The sequence below is a fragment of the Cygnus atratus genome, chromosome 8, assembly GCF_013377495.2.
Source record: "Cygnus atratus isolate AKBS03 ecotype Queensland, Australia chromosome 8, CAtr_DNAZoo_HiC_assembly, whole genome shotgun sequence".
In the NCBI taxonomy this organism is placed as follows: Eukaryota; Metazoa; Chordata; class Aves; order Anseriformes; family Anatidae; genus Cygnus; species Cygnus atratus.
Genome location: NC_066369.1, coordinates 9,733,275 through 9,752,991, shown reverse-complemented (window position 1 = coordinate 9,752,991; position 19,717 = coordinate 9,733,275). Strand labels below are relative to the sequence as shown.

General features: G+C 57.9%; 3 protein-coding genes across 7 annotated transcripts in view; all 3 read left to right on the top strand.

The window, feature by feature from the left end:
- The first annotated feature begins 2,035 nt into the window (after window positions 1–2,035).
- ITPA (inosine triphosphatase) lies at window positions 2,036–5,487 on the top strand. The gene is given in 9 exon segments (XM_035537321.2): window positions 2,036–2,163; window positions 2,312–2,369; window positions 2,482–2,546; window positions 3,181–3,254; window positions 3,776–3,807; window positions 4,445–4,554; window positions 4,556–4,561; window positions 4,920–4,996; window positions 5,295–5,487. Coding segments are annotated over 9 exon segments (606 nt in total). The 5' UTR covers window positions 2,036–2,100; the 3' UTR covers window positions 5,416–5,487.
- Window positions 5,488–5,684: 197 nt separating this feature from the next.
- METTL13 (methyltransferase 13, eEF1A lysine and N-terminal methyltransferase) lies at window positions 5,685–10,737 on the top strand. Of its 3 annotated transcripts, none has more exons than XM_035537317.1 (8): window positions 5,685–5,913; window positions 6,493–7,240; window positions 7,732–7,931; window positions 8,193–8,388; window positions 8,554–8,697; window positions 8,831–9,043; window positions 9,263–9,394; window positions 9,921–10,737. In XM_035537317.1, exons 1-8 carry the CDS (start codon window positions 5,761–5,763, stop codon window positions 10,193–10,195), a joined length of 2,061 nt encoding a protein of 686 aa, XP_035393210.1. In that variant the 5' UTR covers window positions 5,685–5,760; the 3' UTR covers window positions 10,196–10,737. The 3 variants fall into 3 exon arrangements, with proteins under 3 accessions (XP_035393210.1, XP_035393212.1, XP_035393211.1); XM_035537319.1 differs by having other exon boundaries at window positions 5,713–5,891; XM_035537318.2 differs by lacking the exon at window positions 5,685–5,913 and adding an exon at window positions 6,231–6,315.
- A 5,096-nt stretch (window positions 10,738–15,833) lies between these two features.
- Window positions 15,834–19,717, top strand: part of DNM3 (dynamin 3) — a 178,607-nt gene continuing 174,723 nt past the window's right edge. For all 3 annotated transcript variants that reach the window (XM_050712395.1, XM_035537314.1, XM_035537315.1), the window contains exon 1: window positions 15,834–15,979. In XM_050712395.1, the coding sequence (XP_050568352.1) occupies window positions 15,834–15,979 (146 nt within the window). The remainder of the gene's footprint in view (window positions 15,980–19,717) is intronic.

Genomic DNA, 19,717 nt, shown 5'->3' with positions numbered 1-19,717 from the left:
CAGCATTGTCCTGCTTGGCCTGCGTCTGACAAGATTTCACATGGAGAGAGGGAAATGGTGCCCCCGAGAACTACCGGCGCTATCTCCCAGCCTCCTCGTGTGGACCTGGGACCTTGTGCACAGTTTCCACCTGAGTGGTGGAGCTGCACCTTGCAGGGAAGGGGATTAAAAGTGAGCACAGCAGGCTGGAGTGCCGGATGCGATTACAAGCTCCACTTGCCCTGCTGATATATAAATAGAGCTTTTCCCCTCCGTGGGGCTTGCTCACTCCAGGTGGCAATCAGAAAGCCAAGCTGGGATTTTCTTTCTAACACATTTTAAGGCCCCGAGGGCAAAATCACGCACTCAGTGGAAGTGATAAAGATCACTTTGCCTGTGCCTCCAGCTACTCACCACCTGCAAAGGACTGAGAGGGCAGACGAAGAGGGAGGGTGTCTGTCTTCAGGGGGGTGGCAGGTCTTCAGGGTGCCTTTTCCTGCCTGCCAGCTGGAAAAGGAGTTAGCAGCCCTGTGAGTCTGTGTATGGGCCGTGCTGTGCCTGCTCCTGCTGCCTGAGAGCCTCACCACCACCGCTGCCTTTCTCTCCCAGCCCCATCTTGTATTTGCTGCTGCCACGCACAGAAGGACCTTGATCCGTGATAGCGCTGGATCGCAGGATCTCCCAGGATGTTGGGCTGCAAGTGTTTGTACTTGGGAGGCAGGGCAAAAAGCTGCCACAGTCCTCAGGACTCTCCTCTGGGTTGCCAGGATTAGTTTTTGGTCTGTTTGGGGTTCAAGTCACTGAATGCCAGCGTTGTCCTGAGCACAGACTGTCTCGAGAGACCAGCTCTGGCTGGGGAATGGAACCAAGAGACAGCAGCAGCAGTAAATCAACAGTCCTGGCCAGTAACTTTTAACAGTAATACAATTAATTGAGCAAGTTTTATGGTGGTTTTTTTTTTAAGGCTGAAAATACCATTAAGGTATCTGGGCTCAGGTTTGTTACAGAGCAGCCCTCCCTGAGTCCCTTAACAATGCCTTGGTCTGTATAGTGCTGCCTCTGTAGTCCCACCATGGATTGTGTAGGGAGGACTGTAGTGACTGGGAGGGGTTGTCATTCCCAGCTGTGCTGGGGAGAAGCTGTCTGAGTGCTTTGGGGTTGGTTTTCACTTAGGAGATGTTACGAAGGAGATTTCACAACAAAAACAACTCCATCACCCGGGTGCAGGGTCTGTTTTACCCATTTCCTCCTTGTGCAGATGACAGCTCTCCTCCCTAGCTGCTGTTTTCCACACGATCGCCTTTCACAGGGAATGGCGTGCTTTGGCTGGCGTTGTACGTTCCTCCTGCCTCCTGTACGTTCCTCCTGCCTCCTACGTGCTCCTGCCTCTGGGCACTGCTTTGGCTAGTGGGAAAAAGGTTTCCCCTCAGGAACCCTGTTGGAAAACAGGAACAAAGGGGGAGAGGGGGCCCGGGTGCTGCGGTGGGGCCGCTCCCAGGGGAGCGCCCGGCTTCACCGCCCCCTTCGTGCAGGGCTCAGCTCCTCTCCCGGGGCCCTGCACACACACAGCAGCGTCCGTGTGACAGACACGAGGTGACCGCGTTCAAATCGCGAGCAGCAGGCCCGGCGCCTCGCGGCCTCGGCTCCGGCCCCCCCTGTTTTTGCCAGCGGCCCCGCAGGTGCGGGCCGGGCCGCGCCCCGAGCTCCCTCCCGCGGAGCGAACCGCCGCCGCGGCGCTCCAGCCCTGGCACAAGGCCGCGGGGGGGGAGGGGGGGGCTCGGCCAAAACCGCAGCGCCTCCTTCGGCCCCCGCGGGAACCTCGGGGCCTGCCCGAAGCCGGGGCGGGGCGGGGCGCGGCCGCCTCCCGGGGAAACCGGGCCCGGCCCGGCCGAGGCGAGGCGAGGCCGCCATCACCCGCCGGTCGCCATGGCGACCTTCCCCTCGCAGCGCAACTCTCGCGAGACTAGGCCGCGCATGCGCAGCCGCCAAAGACGCTCTTCCCCCCCCCCCCCCCCCCCCGGAGCCGCTCCATTCCCCTCCGTCCCCCATTGGCTGGCCGTTGCTAGGGCCGAGGGAGCGGGCGTCGCTGATTGGCTGCCGGGCGAGCGGGCGCGGGGCAGCATGGCGGCGCCGGCCCGGCGGAGCGTGGTGTTCGTGACGGGCAACGCCAAGAAGCTGGAGGAGGTGGGGGGGGGGGGGGGGGGGCGGGGGGGGGGCGGTTGCCTAGCAACGCGCGGCCCGGGCCCGGGCCCGGGCCTAGGCCTCTAGGCCTGGCTTTGGGCCTAGGCCCGGCCCCGGCGCTGAGGGGCTGCCCCCCGCCTGCCTCCCGCAGGTCGTGCAGATCCTCGGGGACTCCTCTCCGTACGCGCTGGTGGCCAGGAAAATCGACCGTGAGTCGTGAGGGGGGTGAGGGGGGTGAGGGGGCGCGGCCCCGGCCCGGCCCCGTCCTCCTCCTCCTCCTCCTCAGCGCCCCCCCCCCCCCCCCGCTCCGTGTCCCCGCAGTGCCCGAGTACCAGGGGGAGCCGGACGAGATCTCCGTGCAGAAGTGCCGCGAAGCCGCCCGGCAGGTCGCCGCCGTCCCGTGTGCCCCCCGCTGCCGGGTGCTGGGTGTTTGTGCCGGCCAGCCGGGCCGCCAGCCGCCCCGGTGCTGGGGGAGCCGTGCTGGTGCTCCTCCGGCCTCGGGTGTGCGCGGTGTGGGGGCCTCTCGTGTCTCCTCAGCAGCGAGGGGACGTGGCAGGCCCCTCAGGGCAGCCCTGACGTTTGCGGCACTTAAGAGTTTTCCATCAGCTCCTCACAGTCCCCTTCTAAAGCTGCCTCAGGGGTACTCGTTTTAAAAAATAAACGAGCTGAAGATTGGGGCTCACACAAAACACAGCTTTATCTTCGTGGCCTTAGCACTTCCCTCTCCCCATCCCACCATTCCTGCCCCCCATGAGGGCAGTACTGTGCAGCTCTGCTCATTCCCCCCCCCCAGAGGTCTTCCCTGCCACCCTTCCCTCCCTCCTGCCTGCTGGGGAGGGCCCGGTTTGGTCGTGTCTGTCTGGTGAGGGCCCTCACTGAGGTGACAGCTAGAATGGCTGCTGGGTTTTTGTGATGTCCCTGTTACCTCGGAAGCACGAGAACTGGGTCGAGTAAGAAAATAAGTCTGGAGGCAGTGCTTTCCTCTAGGTCTGATGTTTCCATCTTGGGCTTTTGCTGTAGGTTCGGGGACCTGTGATAGTAGAGGATACCTGCTTGTGCTTCAATGCCCTGGGGGGGCTTCCAGGGCCGTACATGTAAGTAGGTGGGAACTTCCTTCAGCTCTTGTTTAGAGTGAGGAGCACAGCTTGGCGGGATGTGCTTCACTGGGGACTGACTCTCCATGCACCTGGAGCAATAGGTTCAGGGAGGTAATTACTGGTCTGTGTCCTTCACTTCATTCTGCAATGCCCTCTTCCGGGCTCTGCTGAGCTAAGCAGAGGCATCAAAGCTTTATCTAGTCATGTGTGCACTAGAACTGGGTGTAAAACATGAACAAGTTGAATCGAGGAATGTGCTTCAGCTTGTTGGTGCTCATGAGTGGGAACTGAGATATTTACTTTGACCTTAGCAGAGCAGTAAATTAAATACTGTTGTTTTTTGCTGTGTGCCACTTAGTTTAAGGGCTAGGTAAATAGCCCAGAATGAGGTGATTTGACGGTATGTTTCAGAGAGATTCAAAGAGCTATGAAAACATAGACGACAGTGCCTCGAGGATGCCTTTATTTCTGAGTATTAATATCAAAAAGTCATCTCTCCTCTTTTTTTTCTCCTTCAGAAAATGGTTCCTGGAGAAGCTCAAACCGGAAGGTACTGCCTCCTGTGCGCTGCTCTGCGTGTAACTTGGGCTCCTGGGGACAAACGTAGCTGCGCAGCCACAGGGAACAAATCCCAGCCTGTGCTGGGTGCTGCTGAGCGTGTTGTGTCCCTTTTGTGTCTGTCCAGCTCTGTCCCGTTGCGCTTTTTCTTTGAGCTTGTTCCACGCCCTTCACTGCTTGCTGTTTCCCCCAGGAGCCTCAGTGTCGTCCCTGCGTCGCTGGGTCCCCAAATATCCGCCCCTGCAGGCGGGTGGCAGGGCTCCTGAAAATCCCTTGTCTTTTACAGAGGGGACCTGGCACACCTGTGACTTCCGGCTGCTTCCCTGGCATCATGAGCGATAATCGCGCTGATTCAGCGGGCTTTAGCCCTTCTCTGGTGCCATGCACTTGCTCGCTTCTGCTCCCAAATTAACATTGGGGCCCCCAAATTAATATTGGGTCAGTCAAATGAGGGACTCGGCCGGAAGCATCCATTTGGCGTTTATTACCAAAGTTCTGTTAGCTTTGTTTGCAGTCTTTCCTCTCCCTGGTCGGTGTGACCGCAGAAGCTGCCGTGAGCCCTCTCTAGGTGGGCGTGTGGCGCTCTGCTGGAAGCGCCCTGACACCAGGACCCTCTCTGTGTTGCTCAGGCCTGTACAAGCTGCTGGCTGGGTTTGAAGACAAATCTGCCTACGCTCTTTGCACCTTTGCATTCAGCACTGGAAACCCAGAGGAGCCCGTGAAGCTCTTCAAAGGCCAGGACACACGTAGGTGTTGGTGGGAGGGTTGTGACGCGGCTTTTGTGACGTTATCAGCTCTCTTAAGGACAACGTAGTAAGGTCACTGCCGCTGCTGCGTGTGGTGCAGTTGTTCTGCGAATTTGGGAAGTGTGGAGGGGAGGAGAGGGGCTGTCAGCATACAGCAGCGTGCTGGAGCTCTGCGTTTGGAGCTGCTAATGCTGGTCACGTCTTGGGGAAATGCTGGGAACGAGAACGGCACCACAAACCAAGCTTTTGGTGGCCACAGCGTGAACCGTGAGTGCCGCTCCAGCTTGGGTTTTGATGTGAGGCAAGAGGAGTGCTGGGGAACCCCGACTTACAGGGCCTTTTGGCTTTCTCCTGGCAGGGGCTGATCGTGGAGCCCAGAGGCCCTCGAGATTTTGGCTGGGATCCCTGCTTCCAGCCGGACGGCTATGACCAGACGTGAGTCACTTTTTGTCTGTAGCGCTTCAGGGAAGTTTTAAGGAAAGGGGTGGGGGGGGGAGGTCGAGGCTGTGTTTTGTTACCGTGCCAAGAGGAACGCGCTTACAAGGAATGGTGGCAGGGAGAAAACACTTCCTAGCCCTGCATGGCGTTATGGGGAATTCTCGTTTGGGGCGGACCTTGTTGGTTTGGCCAAGGTGTGTCACTGCCACCCCCCTAATGGGGCGGTTCTCAGGGGCGGGGGGATGTGCTGCAGCACCTCAGCTGCTGACGCTGCCTCGCTTTCTCCCACCTCCAGCTACGCGGAGCTGCCCAAGGCAGTGAAGAACTCCATCTCGCACCGCTACCGCGCGCTGAGCGAGCTCTCCGCCTTCTTCCTCCAGAGCACCTCCGCGGAGCCCCCCGCCGGCCCCAGCTAGCGGCCCCGGGCTGCCCTAGGGCCCTTCCCGCGGCACCTGGGCCTGCCCGCATTAAAGCTGCTCCCTCCCGGCCCTGCCTGCTCCTTTTTCGCCTCTCCCCGGTTCTCCGCCCGGGGCTTCCCTCCCGGTCCCGGCGCGGCGCGGCCGCGGCGCGCCACCCGCGGGAGAATTTGGCGCGCTTCCCGCCGCTCAGCCAATAGGAAGCGGCCGAGGGGGGGGGGGAGGCCGGCAGCCAATCGGCTGCGCGGGCGTCGCGCGGAACGGGCGCGCTGCGCGCGGGGATGACGTCAGAGGGGGGGGGCGGCGGCGGCGGCGGAGGGCCGCGGGTTCGAGGCCGGCCCCGCCATGGAGCTGCTGCCCCGCGGCCCCGCCGAGTTCGGCTCGGCCCGGTACTGGGATCGCTTCTTCCGGCAGCGCGGCCGGCGGCCCTTCGAGTGGTACGGGGCCTTCCCCGAGCTCTGCCCCGTCCTGCGCAAGTACGTCCGGCCCCGCGACAAGGTGAGGCCCCGGCGCGGCGCGGCGCCGCCCGCGCCCCGCGGCCGAGCAGGGGTTGGCCCCGCCTGGGGGCTCCCCCCCGGCTCGGGTGCCCGCCCGGGTGGCGTCGTGCTTTGGAAGGCTGTGCTGGTCCAGCCCGTCCTCTGAGCATGGGGTTGGGGAAGCTTTAACTCTGCTTTACCCTCCCCTACCTCAGCGACACAGAGGGAACCGGCTCGCTGAGGGGACACGAGGTGCCCTAAGCGGTGTCAGCATCTGGTGGCGCAAAACATGCGAAGCCTCCGGTGCCCTGGGGCAAGAGCACAGGAGAGGCCCCCGCGTCACCCTAGGATGGGGCTCTGGGGGCAGAAACACCCAGATAATCCCCAGAAGACATGCACTGTAGTTGCATCACTCTGTGCCAGGGTGACTTCTCTATAAAAATGTTATTTTAGGGCCTTGGAGGGTGGGTTTGTAGGCGCTACAGGCGTAGCTTTCACTGAGGGCTCGTGGTTGATGCCTGTGGTGTTTGCTTGTAAAATGCTTTGGGACGCGTGTTCAGGGCGTTCTCACCATCACGGCTGCTCTTGTCCCCCTTCCCAGGTTCTCGTGGTCGGCTGTGGGAACTCGGAGCTGAGCGAGCAGATGTACGACACGGGGATGTGCGAGGACATCGTGAACATCGACATCAGCGACGCTGTGATCCGTCAGATGCAGGAGCGGAGCGCCAGCAAGAGGCCGAAGATGAGCTACGTGCTGATGGACATGCTCCAGATGGACTTCCCTGACGCCCGTTTCCAGGTGGTCCTCGACAAAGGCACGCTGGATGCCATCCTCACCGACGACGAGGAGGCCACTCTGTCCAAGGTGGACAGGATGTTTGCCGAGGTCAGCCGAGTCCTGCAGATAGGAGGGCGCTACCTCTGCGTCTCCTTGGCTCAAGCCCACGTGCTCAAGAAAGCGGTGGAATATTTCTCTCAAGAAGGCTGGGTGGTGCGTGTCCACGAGGTGGCCGGCAGCGGGGACAAGCAGCAGTTTGTCCTGCCTGTCTTTGTGTACGTCATGACAAAGTTCAGGAAGATCCCTGGCTCTGCGCAGCAGATCCTGGAGATCTGCCCCGAGGAGCAGGACAAGCCGATGCGGATGGAGAGCGCGGAGCGGCTGGTGGAGGCGGTGAGGGACAGGCAGCATTACGCCCTGCTCTGCAGCCAGCTGAGCAAAACCCCCTGCGGAGAGCAGCTTTCCCTGGATCTGTGTGAAAAAGGCAGTGGGAGGCCTCGCTACACGCTGCACGTGGTCGACAGCCCCTCGGTGAAGCCCTCCCGGGACAACCGCTTCGCCATCTTCATCAGTGAGTACAGCTTCTGCCTGCAGCCTGACAGCGCTCCACCCGGGAGCTGCCGTACCAGCAGTGGTCCTGGTCCTGTTGGAGTTGGAGAGGGAAATGGCTCGTTTTTGGGGGGTTTGGTTGATGTCTTAGTCAGCTTTGCAGCGGGACAGGTATTTCCAGAGCTGCGTCAGGCTCTGCCAGAAATGCTGTCTGCTCCCTGTGTGCCTGCAAAGCCCAGGGCTGTAGCAATCTGAGTGGCAAGGCCATCGGACACCCCCTTATCATGAAACGTGGCCTTTGCAGCCCCCTGCTTGAACCTGCCCGGATCGGGGAGGGTCCTGGCTCTTGATCTTCAGTTGTGGAGCGTGGCTGTAGGTGTGAGGCTGTGTCACGCAGCGTTACCTCCTTGTGATGCCTCTCTGTACCCCGCAGCTCCTCCCTTGAAGGCCGGGGTGGTCGCGCAGGGGCCAGCACCTGCCCGGGGCTCTCCTGACCGCAGCCCCCATCTGCAGTCCCGCAGGGCAGAGAAACCGAGTGGCTCTTTGGGACGGAGGACGGGCGGAGGCAGCTGGCCGCCAGCGCGGGCTTCGGGCGCCTGGTCACCGTGGCCCTGCACAGGGAGCAGCGCTACGAGGGCATGGCCAGCATCCAGGCGGAGCTGTCGGGGAAGGTGATGGAGCTGGCCCCGCCGGGCCTCCCCGCCCGGCAGCAGGTGAGCCCGCTCGTTTGCCTACCCCAGAATTGGGGCCAGGAGCCCCTCGGCCAGCCCTGAGTTCCTCTGCTTCGAGGGAGACGGAGCTGCAGTGCCCCAGCACGTGTCGGGGCAGCCTGGCGTCCCGTGCACTGCCCACGGCTCATCCCACTGCCCCCCAGGCCCATCTGCTTCACCCCAGCCCTCCAGCTGTGCTCAGGACAGGGCCAGCGCCCGTCCCCACAGCCTGGATGCTGCCACGAGTCCCCGTCCTCCCTGCAGGTGCCCTTCCTGTCCGTGGGAGGGGACATCGGGGTGCGCACGGTGCGGCACTGCGACACCAGCCCCCTGAGCGGTGAGTACGTGGTGGAGGACGTCAAGGGGGACGACGCCTGCTACTTCCGCCGCCTCGTCTTCCTCAGCAACAGGAACGTGGTGCAGTCGGAGGCCCGGCTCCTGGCCCCTGCGCCTCCCCCAGGTACGCAGGAGGAAGGTAAAAGTCCCGCTGGGACCTGCTCTGGCCTCTCCCAGCATGATTCTGGGAGTGTTTTTGCTCTCTACGTTGCTGGTGGGACAGGGCTGGGTCGGTTAGTCCCCAGTAAGAGCCCCTGCCTCCAGCCTCACCTTACTTCTTGTCTTTCAGGCCAGAAGAAACGGAGGAAAGACAAGAGGAAAGCCGGCCCTGCCGAGCCTCCCACGGCAATCGACAAGAGCTACCTGTGCTGCGAGCACCACAAAGCCATGGTGGCGGGGCTCTGCCTGCTGGGGAGCCCTGACCCCGTCCCAGGTGACGAGGTGGGGAGGGGTATTCCTGGCCGGGGAGCCCCAGCGCCCTGCCAGCAGCAGTTTGGGGCAGGCGGGTGGGACGGGAGGCAGGAACGTGGCTGCGCTGGCGGCTCACCCGGGCTCTCTCTCGGCAGGATCCCCGATCGCGGTGCTGGTGGTGGGGCTCGGCGGTGGCAGCCTGCCCCTCTTCATCCACGACTACTTCTCGCAAGCCCACGTGGCCGTGGTGGAGATCGACCCCTGCATGCTGGAGGTGGCCACCTGCTGGTTTGGCTTCTCCCAGGGCGACCGGATGCAGGTGCACGTAGCCGATGGCCTGGACTACGTGGCCAAGCTGGCAGCTGAAGGTACCGTCTCGCGGAGCGTCCCAGCGTGCTGGGGCACGGGTCCCGGGCTGATTAATCCTCTCCTTCCATCCATCCTGACCTCCCAAAGGAACCCCATGAGAGAGAAATGGCTGAAATATGGTAGAGGGGATGTCCTGACCTCCCTGTTCACTGCTCCCCCACCCTGTGTGGCTCAGCCCTGCCCCAAGGAATAAGGAGTCTCTGTGTTCCCTCTTGCAGCCCCAGCCCAGTACGACGCCGTCATGTTTGATGTGGACAGCAAAGACCTCACGGTGGGGATGAGCTGCCCGCCCCCAGCCTTTGTGGAAAAGCCCTTCCTGCAGAAAGTTAAAACCATCCTCAAGCCAGAAGGTACGAGGGGAGCTCTGGTGGTGCCCCTGCAGTCCCCGGGGCCGGGCTGGCTGGTCCTGCGCAGGGTCTGAGTGATGGGGCTGTGCCACCCTTCCTCGTCCTGGAAAACGGTGGCCATGGCCAGGATCGCTGCGTGGAAGCCGCTGCTCCCAGCAGATCTCAGCTCCGGGTGGTTTTAGTGGGCGTTGTGATGGCACAGAGAAAGGGAGCACGAGGTGCAATGGGTGGGCTGCAGCGCTGCGGGGTCAGGCAGGCTGAGAAATCCCCGGGGGTGCGAAGAAAGGTTGCGGAAGGCAGAGGGTGTAGGTGGTACCTGGGAACAGACCGTGTGGCCGCCTACACCCCAGGCGGTGGCAGGGACGTGGAGCTGGGCCAAGGGTGCTCGTCGTGCTGCCAGGGGCTGTGCGAGAGAGGGAGCTGGTGGCACCAGCTGAGCTGTGTTTGTGCAGCGAGGTGGCGAGCGGGGCGGTGTGCGGGGGATCTCAGGGCTCGCAGACTTCTGAACCCCGCTCTCGCCCTGCTGCAGGAGTCTTCGTGCTTAACCTGGTGTGCCGCGACGCCCGGTTGAAGGAGTCTGTCCTGGCCGTCCTCAGGGAGGTCTTCTCCCTGCTCTACGCGCGCCGCATCGACGGGGAGGTCAACGAGATCCTGTTCTGCCAGCCCAGCCCCGCGGGGCGGCGCGACCCCACGGAGCTTGGGGCACGCGCCCGGGTGCTGGAGGGGGCCCTGCAGCAGCCTGGGCGCCCCTGGGACAGCTCGTACGTGCTGGCGGACATGCTGCAAGCCGTCACCATCATCTGAGGGGGGCCTCGATGTAACTCGAACAAGAGAAGCCCCTGCGTGTGCCACAGCTGGGATGTCTGACCCTGTGGGGGCCAGTTCTGGCCTGGGTGTGTGCCTGGAGGACGAGGCTGGCACGGAGAGGTGCTCCCCGCAGCGGGATGGAGCCCAGCGAGGTTCCCTGGGGTGCTGGGGCCCTGCTCTTTGCAAGGGCCCCTTCTTGCAGTTTGCCTCTCAGGGAGGCTGGGGAAAGGGGGCTGGGACCGCAGGGGGCTGTGCAGCCCGTGGGACAGCGTTGGGGTGGTGAGGGGTGCTCCGGGACTGGCAGGACTGTGGGTTTGTGTCGGTCCCCACTGCTTTCCTGCTGTGGATAAAATATGGCTCTGACCATCCCCGTCCCTTCCAGCACGGCTCCTTCCCTCTGGTGCTGCTTTTCCTCCATGGCTGCGGGAGCCCTGCTCACTGGCATCTGCGTGTAAAACCCCAGTCCTGCCCTGAAGCTGGCAGCAGACGTGCTTATATTGGGCTGAGCGCCGTACAAATAAAGCTCAGGGCTGCTCTCGAGGCCCGCGGTGCTCTGCCAGGCTTATTTCCCCCTAGCAGTGATGGCACACCACAGTCCCCTGGTGGGAGATGTCCCTGCTGCCTTGGGGCACACCAGGGAGGCTGTGCAGGGAGGTGACACTGCCACGGGCTGCGGCAGGGCTGAGCTCTGGGTGAGGGGAGCAGGGCTGCTGGGTTTGGGTTAGAAAATGGTTGAGCAGAGGTGCTTGGGGCTTGCTGCCCGCTCTGCCACTGCACCCGCCAGGAGGGTGCCCAGAGCCACCACCTCCGGAGGCCATGCAAGCCCTGTGGACACACAAAGGGGAGCTCCCAGCACCCATGAAAAAGGTAAAGCCACCTCTGCTGCTTAGGGACATGTCTGCCCGCTGCCCCTTCCACTCACCTTACCAAAATCAGACCCCACCATGCCCCTGTCCTTCTTCCACGTCTCTCTGGCCATCACTGCTGTAAACTGGGACTTGTAACCCCCCCCCCCTGCCCCCCATTGCTAAACCTTATCCCCCTCTCAGTGAGCCAGGCCCTCAGCATCCCCTGTCCCCCTCTCAGTGAGCCAGGCCCTCAGCAGCAGCTCCGGGAGGTATCGGGACAGCAGCAGGCGCAGCTCAGCCTCACTTTGCAGCCACCCGTGCCTCTCGCTGCCGGCAGGCAGAGCCGCCGTGCCCTCACCTGCAGGCAGGAGCAGCTGGAGGGACCGCAGGCTGCCTTGGAGCTAGTTGTACCACGAGGGTGTTGGCGTGCCGTCCCTCATCCTCCTGTCGCTCTTCAGCAGCGCCCAGGTCACTTCTGCAGGTCCCCAGCGGGGTGCGGACCGTGGGAAGGACACCCCGAGGGCTCCCACCCTCCGAGCTGGTGGGGACCGCAGCGGGTGCAGGAGGCAGGAGGTGTTTGTTAGGCAGGAGGTGTTTGTTGCGCACGGGACGCGCTGCCACAGCTGTGCGGACAGCAAGCATGCCTTGGGATCAGAGATCGTGGCTGCATTTTAATTCTAATTTGGCAGGGGGATCTGCTCGGGAAGCCGATCTGCACAGATCCCGTGTCCCTTGCTCCCTGCGTTGATCTCCTTTGTGCAAAGGGACAACTTTGTGCCCTACTTTCTCCTCTGGCTGGCCTGCTTCTATGCAGAGGAAGCAGATGCTGTGTTTTTTTTGTTTTTTTTTTTTATTTAAACTGCTTTTGATCTTCCCCAGGCGCTCAGAGCACTCGTGAGTGTTGGTGCCCGAATTCAGGGCTGGCTGGCCCTGCTGCAGATCAGCTGTGGCAGCTCTGGGTGCCGTGTTCTCGGTGCGGCAGTCACTGCGCTGTGTCGGGGCCAGCGCGTGATTTCTGCTCCGTGGCAGAGACAAGGCTGGAGCTCGAGTTGTGCACAAGTCTGTCTGCCTGCACGCAGTTCGTTTCTAAATCTCTTTTTGTGATAAGCACTTTCTTTTTTTTTTTTTGAAGGGTGTCTGTTATCCATCTAGCTCAGCAACGGCAAATTTCTCAGCTGGATCAGCAGCGCTGCATTTGGGCTATTTTTAACTCCGTTTCCAATTCTCAATGTAATTCCAATGACATAGATTAGTGTGTGCGCCCTTTATTTTATCTAAACCGCTTCATTTCTTCCCCAGCAGCAGCTCACACAAAGGATGCGTTCATCCCTCCTTTGTCCAGTCCTGCGTTTCTGCTGGGTTTCCTAACTGCTGCGTAATGCCACATCCTGCTGGAAAAACAAAAGACATCTATTAGACAGAAAGTAACGATGAAATCCCAGTTCCTTGCAGCTGCCCTTGCAGTTACTGACAGCCCTACGATGCTGCTCGAGAAATGCATTTCAGCTGAAAAAGTGCCAAATTAACGCGTGCTGCAAATACCTGAAATTCTTTGCAGGTAAAAGTGCTCCGCAGCCGGAATAAGTGACGGGTAGTAAATTTTTCACAGGGTCACGATAACATGCAGATAATGTATACGTTTGGCAACCGTTTCTGTTGAGTGTTCTGGCAATGTATACTTCTGTTTGCCTCCTTTAGTCTTCACTTCCTTCCTCCCAGGCGTGGGCACATTGTAAACAGGGGGGATAGAAACAAGCGCTGCTGTCACTTAGCAACCTCAGACGGGCTCGGGGATGCTGACTTCTTTCCTTTCTGGATTTCCCAGCACAGAAAGAGAGCGCTGTGCAGATCATCGAGCAGCTCCGTCCTGACACTGCAACCAGCCCGGGTTGCTCGGGGCTGGTCGTGAGACCTCCAGCTGCAGAGACCTGTGCCAGCGTGAGCCTGTCGCAGCACATAAGGGGCTGCACCAGCCATATCCCGAGGGGTGGCAGGGCTGGGAAGTGTTTTCCCAGTGAATTTTTCCCTGGGGGAGGCACTTGGCTTGCCTGGCTTTGTGTCCGAGGCAGGAGGCGTGCTGCCAGGCTGCAGCGGGGGACCGCTGCCATTTCACGGGGTGCCCTGGGTGGGAAGTCTGCAGGGAACCCTCTCTGCAGGCTGCAGTGCAGCACAGCCTTTCTTTTACTGGTTTTGGTCTATCTTTCACAGCCTCAAGGTCTCTGTTCTGAGCTCTCCTCCCTGGCAGATGCCCGGGCACGATGCTGGCTGGCACGGCAATGCCAGCGCCGCAGAGCCAGGCGCTGAGCAAAACCTGGGGCTTGGTGCCTGCGCTGCCTGCTGCCTTCTGCAGATCAGCTGCGTGAGAAGCTCTGCAAGGCTTCGGGTTGGTTTCTGAACAGAGGAGGAGGTGAGGAAGGTCCCTGGAGAGAAGGGAAAATCACGCATGAAGGAGTCTGCCTCTTCTGAACGCGTCCCGGGGGAGGAAGCAAGCTTGGCCGGGCTCTGCTCCCCGCCGGGCTCTGCTCGCTTTCCTCGCAGGGACAGCGTGCCCAGCTGCTCGCTGCAGGCATCCGCAAGCCTCCTTTGTGGCAGTTCATATATAACCCGTTCTCCGTGCAGGGAATTGCGCTGGCGTGTATTTATAAAGCAGCCTGGGGACCTGCTCTGAACGTCCCATTTTTAGCATCACGCTGCCTGGTTAGGGAGAGCTGTTTGTAGGAAAGGAGCGGTGACACCTGGAGGTGACAGCCCCCTGCCCACCGTGCCGGGGGAGGCAGGGCTCCTTGCCGAGCCCAACACGCGGCAAAAGGCAATGATAAATATTGTGGGGCACAGCTCTGACTGCAGGGTAAAAACAGAGAGGCGCGCTCAGCTGGCTAACCAGTGATGGCAGCCCCGTGATCCCCAGGAAAACGGGGACCTGAAGATGTGCTCCAACACCCTTCCTCCCCCTTCTTCACAAATCTCTTGGAGCTGTTTGAAAAATGAGCACCCTTGTGGTAGCACGTGCAGGCATAATGCAAGTGCCCATGCTTTTTCCACAAGGTGGGAAATCTACAGCCTTGTCCTTTTTGGGAGGATATTGGATTTTTTTTGTGATGGAGGTGCAAGGGCAAGCATGTTGTTTAGCGGCTTTAACTCAGCTCAGGCAGAAACAACGTTTGGTTTGGAAACTTCCCAGCTTTGGGGGAATAACTCAATCTTTTCCTAATAATAGATGGTAGCTCCTTATTTATTTAAAATTATGGAAGGAAAAAAAGAGAATTAATAAGAAAACTAATGGAAAGGAGAGGTCCTCAGCTTACCAATTTCAGAGGTCCACAGCATTGCTCCCAAGGAGTCCTGCCTTTTCTAGGGGTCATTTCTCTCTTGTATCGATGAGGTCCTATCACCAGGCTGCTCTGTAATTATTTCACTGGGGTGGTAAGAAGCGCTCCTCCGCTCACACCGGGAGGATTTTGCCAAAAAGCGATGCTGTTGTTCCCGACTCCCAGCCTCAGCAGGAACCCATGGGCTGGCGGAAGGCCAAAGAGCTACTCCAGTGCCTCCTGGCATGGCCCGCTCAGGCGGGAGCGTGAAAAAAGAGAATCATGCTGCTAATTGGCATAATTATGTCAATAACCCTGGGCCCCATCTAGACAGAAAGGTTCATGAGGTTTTTCCTTGATGTCTGGGGAGGTGATCTGACCGCAGTGACAAAGCAACTGCTGCAGAAGCTGTGCCTGCGTTACACTGATGATAAAAACATTTCAGCCTGAGCTAAAGCGCAATCTCTAGAAACATTTTAGCCTGAGCTAAAGCACAGTTTCTCCTGGTGAGATGACTGACGGTCTCTTTTCTTGCCACCTGGACAAGTCCAGCTCTTACCTTGGTCCTTGCACGGGGAGGGGCTTAACGACATGTGCGCCGTTAGGCCCAAACCCCCAGCACTGTAGGCATTGACAGTGCACTGGGTTCCTCGAGAGCGTGCTGCTCGCACGGCTGTTTGCTCTGGGTTTGTGGGTTGCTGCTCGGAGCACGAGGAGGTGCTGGCGATGTGTTCCCAAATCCGCCTTTTGTGAATGGACGTGCCTGGGGGCTCCTGCTGCTGCTCGGCTCCCATGCAGTTGTCTGCGTACGGTTTGCTTTCCCTTTGGTTGTGTTTGCGGCTAGAAGCTGTTCTGCTGTAGGGATTCACTTTTTTACACTAACTGAGAGCCCTGGCCAAGAAGTTTTGATGACGCTCCAGCTCATTAGTGCCTGTCAGCCGCTTGGATGTTCGCAGTAGTTCCCTTTTGTTTCGCTAGTCACGCTGAGCGCGACCGGTGTCTGGCTAAATACAGAGGATAACCATCGCTGCAAGGCTCCAATGCCTCTGGGATATTTCTGCCTTGTCACTGCTGCCAGTAATCACAGATAAGTCTCGTGTTACGTGCTCAGCTCAGCCTCAGCGTGGGGTTTTCATTGAACCCGGTGCAGTTCTTTCGCTTCAGAGCTGACGGAAGCCTCGAAGCCCTTCGCAGGAAGGCAGAGGTGCTCTGCTGGTTCCCGGCAGCGCTTTGGAAGGCTGCGGCCGTGACCTGCCCGGGGCTAACCGGGGACCCCCCGTTACCGGCACCCCAACACAGGACCGGGGCCGGGGCACGCACGTGGCTGAGTTCCCGCCGCGGGGCTCCCGCCACCGCCGCGGTGGGCGTGGCCGCGCCAGCAGGGGGCGTGTCCTCCCCGGCGAGGCCCCGCCCCCCGGTCCGGGTGCGGGGCGCATGCGCGGCGCGGCGGCCGTTACCTGTCAGCGGCGGGGCGGCGGGATGGAGGGGCTCATCCCGCTCGTCAACCGGCTGCAGGACGCCTTCGCGGCGCTGGGCCAGAGCTGCCTGCTCGACCTGCCGCAGATCGCCGTGGTGGGCGGGCAGAGCGCCGGCAAGAGCTCGGTGCTGGAGAACTGCGTGTCCAGGTGAGGCGGCGGCGGCCCCTTCCCTCGCTCCTTCCCCTCCCCGCGGTCCCCCCCATGTCAAGTTCCCCCGGTGCTCGGCGTGGAAACACCGCCCGGGTCCCTTCAGGGTCCCTTCACCGTCGGTTCAGCATTTATTCTCGCCGCGTTACGTCTCAGCTCTCCCTCCCGAAGGCTGTAGTGCGCTGCTGATGCTGGCTGCGTTGCCAGCATCCCGCTTCCAAAGCACTCGTGAAGCCTTCAGAGATCCCTACTGGCAATCAAATTGTTAGAGTTTTCTTTCAGCAAATCTTTAAAACCAAATCTTTAAAACCTTTTGAGGTTCCGAGCCGTGTGTTCGTGAAACAGCCCAAAATGTATGTGCTGGGGAGGAGAGGCCTCTTACCTTCCTTGTGTGTAAGGTGGCATGGGGCTGGGGCTGAGCGCGGTGGCTGCGTGCTGATGTCTTCTTCTGGGTCCTGATACCTTCTTCTGGGTCATGCTGGAGGGTCACTGCTCCCTCGTACTGCTCCCTGCCTGGGGGATCCCAGATCTGGGGGATCCCTATCTGATCCACAGGCTGATCCGCTCCTGTCGGGTGCTACGTGCCCCTGCTCGCCCCCTTGCCCAAATGAATCTGGGTAGCAGAAGAGGTAGAAATAAGAAGTTTGGGCTGGTCTGGCCTGTTTGGACTAGAGGCTGGAGCCTGCTACACAAGCAAGATGTGAATATTTCTAGCAAGCATTATGAAGAGAAGCCGAGGGCAACGACTTCTTACGCCTGCGTACTACCACGCACCCTGCAGGCGCTACCAGAGACTCTTCAGAGAAGAGTTTACCAGCGAATATAATGCACCAGGGCATTTCTCCAATGCAGGAGCTGCAGTCTCCAACCCTCTCTCCGAGTTCTACATCGTTGTCCTATGCAGGAACTTCTTCAGATATAGTATCAGCTGGTCTGTAGGACCTCCATACTTGCCAATTTTTGAAGCCTTTTGTGAACATGACATTAAAATGCGTTACTTCAAGCCTAGTTCCGTGAGGTTTAAATAAATATGTTTTGCTCATGCCTTTTCTCCAGGCTGAGCGAGTGTGCATGGTCAGCAGATGTGTGGTTGCTTGCTAAGTCATGAAAACTTGATTGTGAACCCTCGGAACCAGATGAGTAAATAGCCATGAGACTGGAAGAGCGCTTCTGGTTGGCAGGTCAGCAGGCAAAATGGTCTGTAGTTCTTCCTAGTTAGCAATAGGACAGTCCTGTTTTTACAGGGTAATGAAGCTGCTCTCAGAAAACAAGTTTATTGTGTCTGTGTCTGTCTTAATGTGCCTTACAGAGGTAACACGTCGTGTTGTAGAGACATGTTGCACTCCTTTGTTTGTGCTGTGTTGCATATGATGTTTTTTAAGCACAGTACAAACGATAATAATAGTACCACAGCTTTGAAATTACTGTCAAAATGAAATAGTCCCAGCATTGCTCTGAAATTGAGCATTAACTCTCATGTATTTTTTTTTTCACCACATGAATCGTTGTCATTAGTGGATTTTCAACTGTTAACCTTCAGAGGGACAGTTAAGATCTTCTCCCTTTCAGGAATAGCTGTAATTGGTACCACGAGGGCATGGGGTTAGGAAGGGCCTTAACTGCAGGACCAGGCTGTTTTTTCTCTGCTGCCTGTAGCCACGAGGCTGTTGTGCCTCCTTCAGCACTTCACAGGGTCTTTGCTTGAGCAAGAATGGCTTTGTTTTTTCCATGTGGACAAAGGAAACGGATTTGCTCGCTTGCAGGTTGTGTTGCAGCTCCTGTATGGAGCCTGACGGTGCAGGAAACGTGTTGGGCCGGGCTGCGTTACCCTGCAGCTGCTGGTGAATACGTTGGGGTTAGACTGCATGTGGGATCTACCTCAGTGCTTGTATTTCGTGAGGAGGAATTCTTCATGTGTGCCTGCTTCAGCACTTGTGTGACAGCCAGGCCTGCAGGCATCCTTGGAGGCTGGCTTGGAGTGGAGCTGGCACGGGGCAGCGTCAGGTCTCCCAGTGTGACAGTTACCGTTCCTGTTTGGGTTCGCATCACGAAGGTACTCTTCGCTTATTGCTCCTTTGTGTGCAACGAGATCTTGCTGCCTTTGGTAGTCAAGGACTCTGTTTGAAGTCCTTGACTTCTGGATGTTGTGTTTGGATGAAAATGGAGACTCCGGAGGACAGCTGAGGACAAGAGTCGTTTGCGTTTATGAGTTAGACCTTCGTGTGTGGAGCTCGTGGCTCTCGCTTGAGGAAGTGGTATTGTCTGAAGAGCACGGTAAGAATGAGTGTTCTTATTGCCTGCTTCTCTTTGTGACAAAAGTAAACATGCCCATAAAACGCTGAGGGGGTGTTTAAAGCAAAGGGCCTACTACGGTCGTGGTGGAAGAGAGTTTCAAAAGCCCCAAGGGGAATCAAGCTCCAAGTCCTGCGGGTCGGTGGGAGCTAGGTACCTTACCTGGCCTGGTTGCATGCCTGCGCTGAGTACAGGACCGTGACCCTATACGTCATTTGTGCTTTTTGAACGTCTTGCTTTTTATAATAGCAGGGTTTATTAAAAGAAAACGAATGGCAGGAAGCAATCCTTGGAAACTATGTCCGGAGAGAGAGCGTTTTCTCTTATTCCATATATCAAAATGGGCTTTTGAGATAGCTTGCCATCTGTGCCTTTAGTTATCTTGTCAGGGCCTCTTTCTCCAGATTTGAATTAAAGCCTCCTTTTATTCTTGCAGATAGTGAGAAATTAATAATTTGATTTCAAAGCTGAGAGCTATTTACTTCCTTTCCCACCTAATACAAGATAAACTGCATGTAGCCATGTAGTTGTTTTATAAGAGATGTGAGCTCCTGATTGTGAGCCTGTCAGTCATAATCGAACAAGAACTCTCATTTTAAGAACCCGAGGTCTGGTTTTGTAAAACAGCTCTGCAGCTTTTTGATCTGAGATGTTTTTGATGATTGTACAGCCACTGCTTAGTGTAGAGCTATTTATTATGAAATATGTACTAATTTTTGTTATTCCAAATACAGTTCCTCGTGTGCTGAGCTCATTCTTATTCCTTGAGATGGCGGTGGTGAAAAGGCTGTGTTGAGTCATTAGGGGAAGAGAAAGGAGTTTCAGTCTGACCATCAAAGCAGAGAATTTCTCTGAAGAGAGTAGACGCATACTTTGCCTGCTTCCTGGGAGAGGTGCGGTTAAATCGGTGCAAATATTTTATTCTTTTAGTTACTAGTCGTCATTGACAAACTTCTTTTTACAGAAAGTTCACCTCTGTATGAAACAGGCATGAAAAAGCTAAGCAATAGGAGACACGGACTGAAATGTGGCGCTATGTATTCTTTTTTTAATCTTGAGGATTTTCTGGAAATGAGAATCAGCCACTCCTTTTCCTGACTAATTAAGCCATTGTACAGCTGTATTGAGCCTATTAGTCTAGTTATCAAAATACTCTGGTGCGCTGAAAGCAAGAATTGTTTCTGGGTATTCCATTAAGTGGAAGGAGTAGCAACGAGGCAGTGGCTCATTTTGGTTGCTTCTCCAAATACTTTTTCTACATTTAGAGGTTGGAAAACAAACTTGGCCATCTAGATGTGATATAGATGGCCAAGTTTTGTCCGCAGGTATAACTCTGATGTGGATTTTAAGCTCAGTTTTATGTCAAGTCTTGAGAACTGATACAGACAAAGTAAAACAAATGTATAGTTAAAACCAAATATGCTGATTTATTTTTTTCACCTGTAA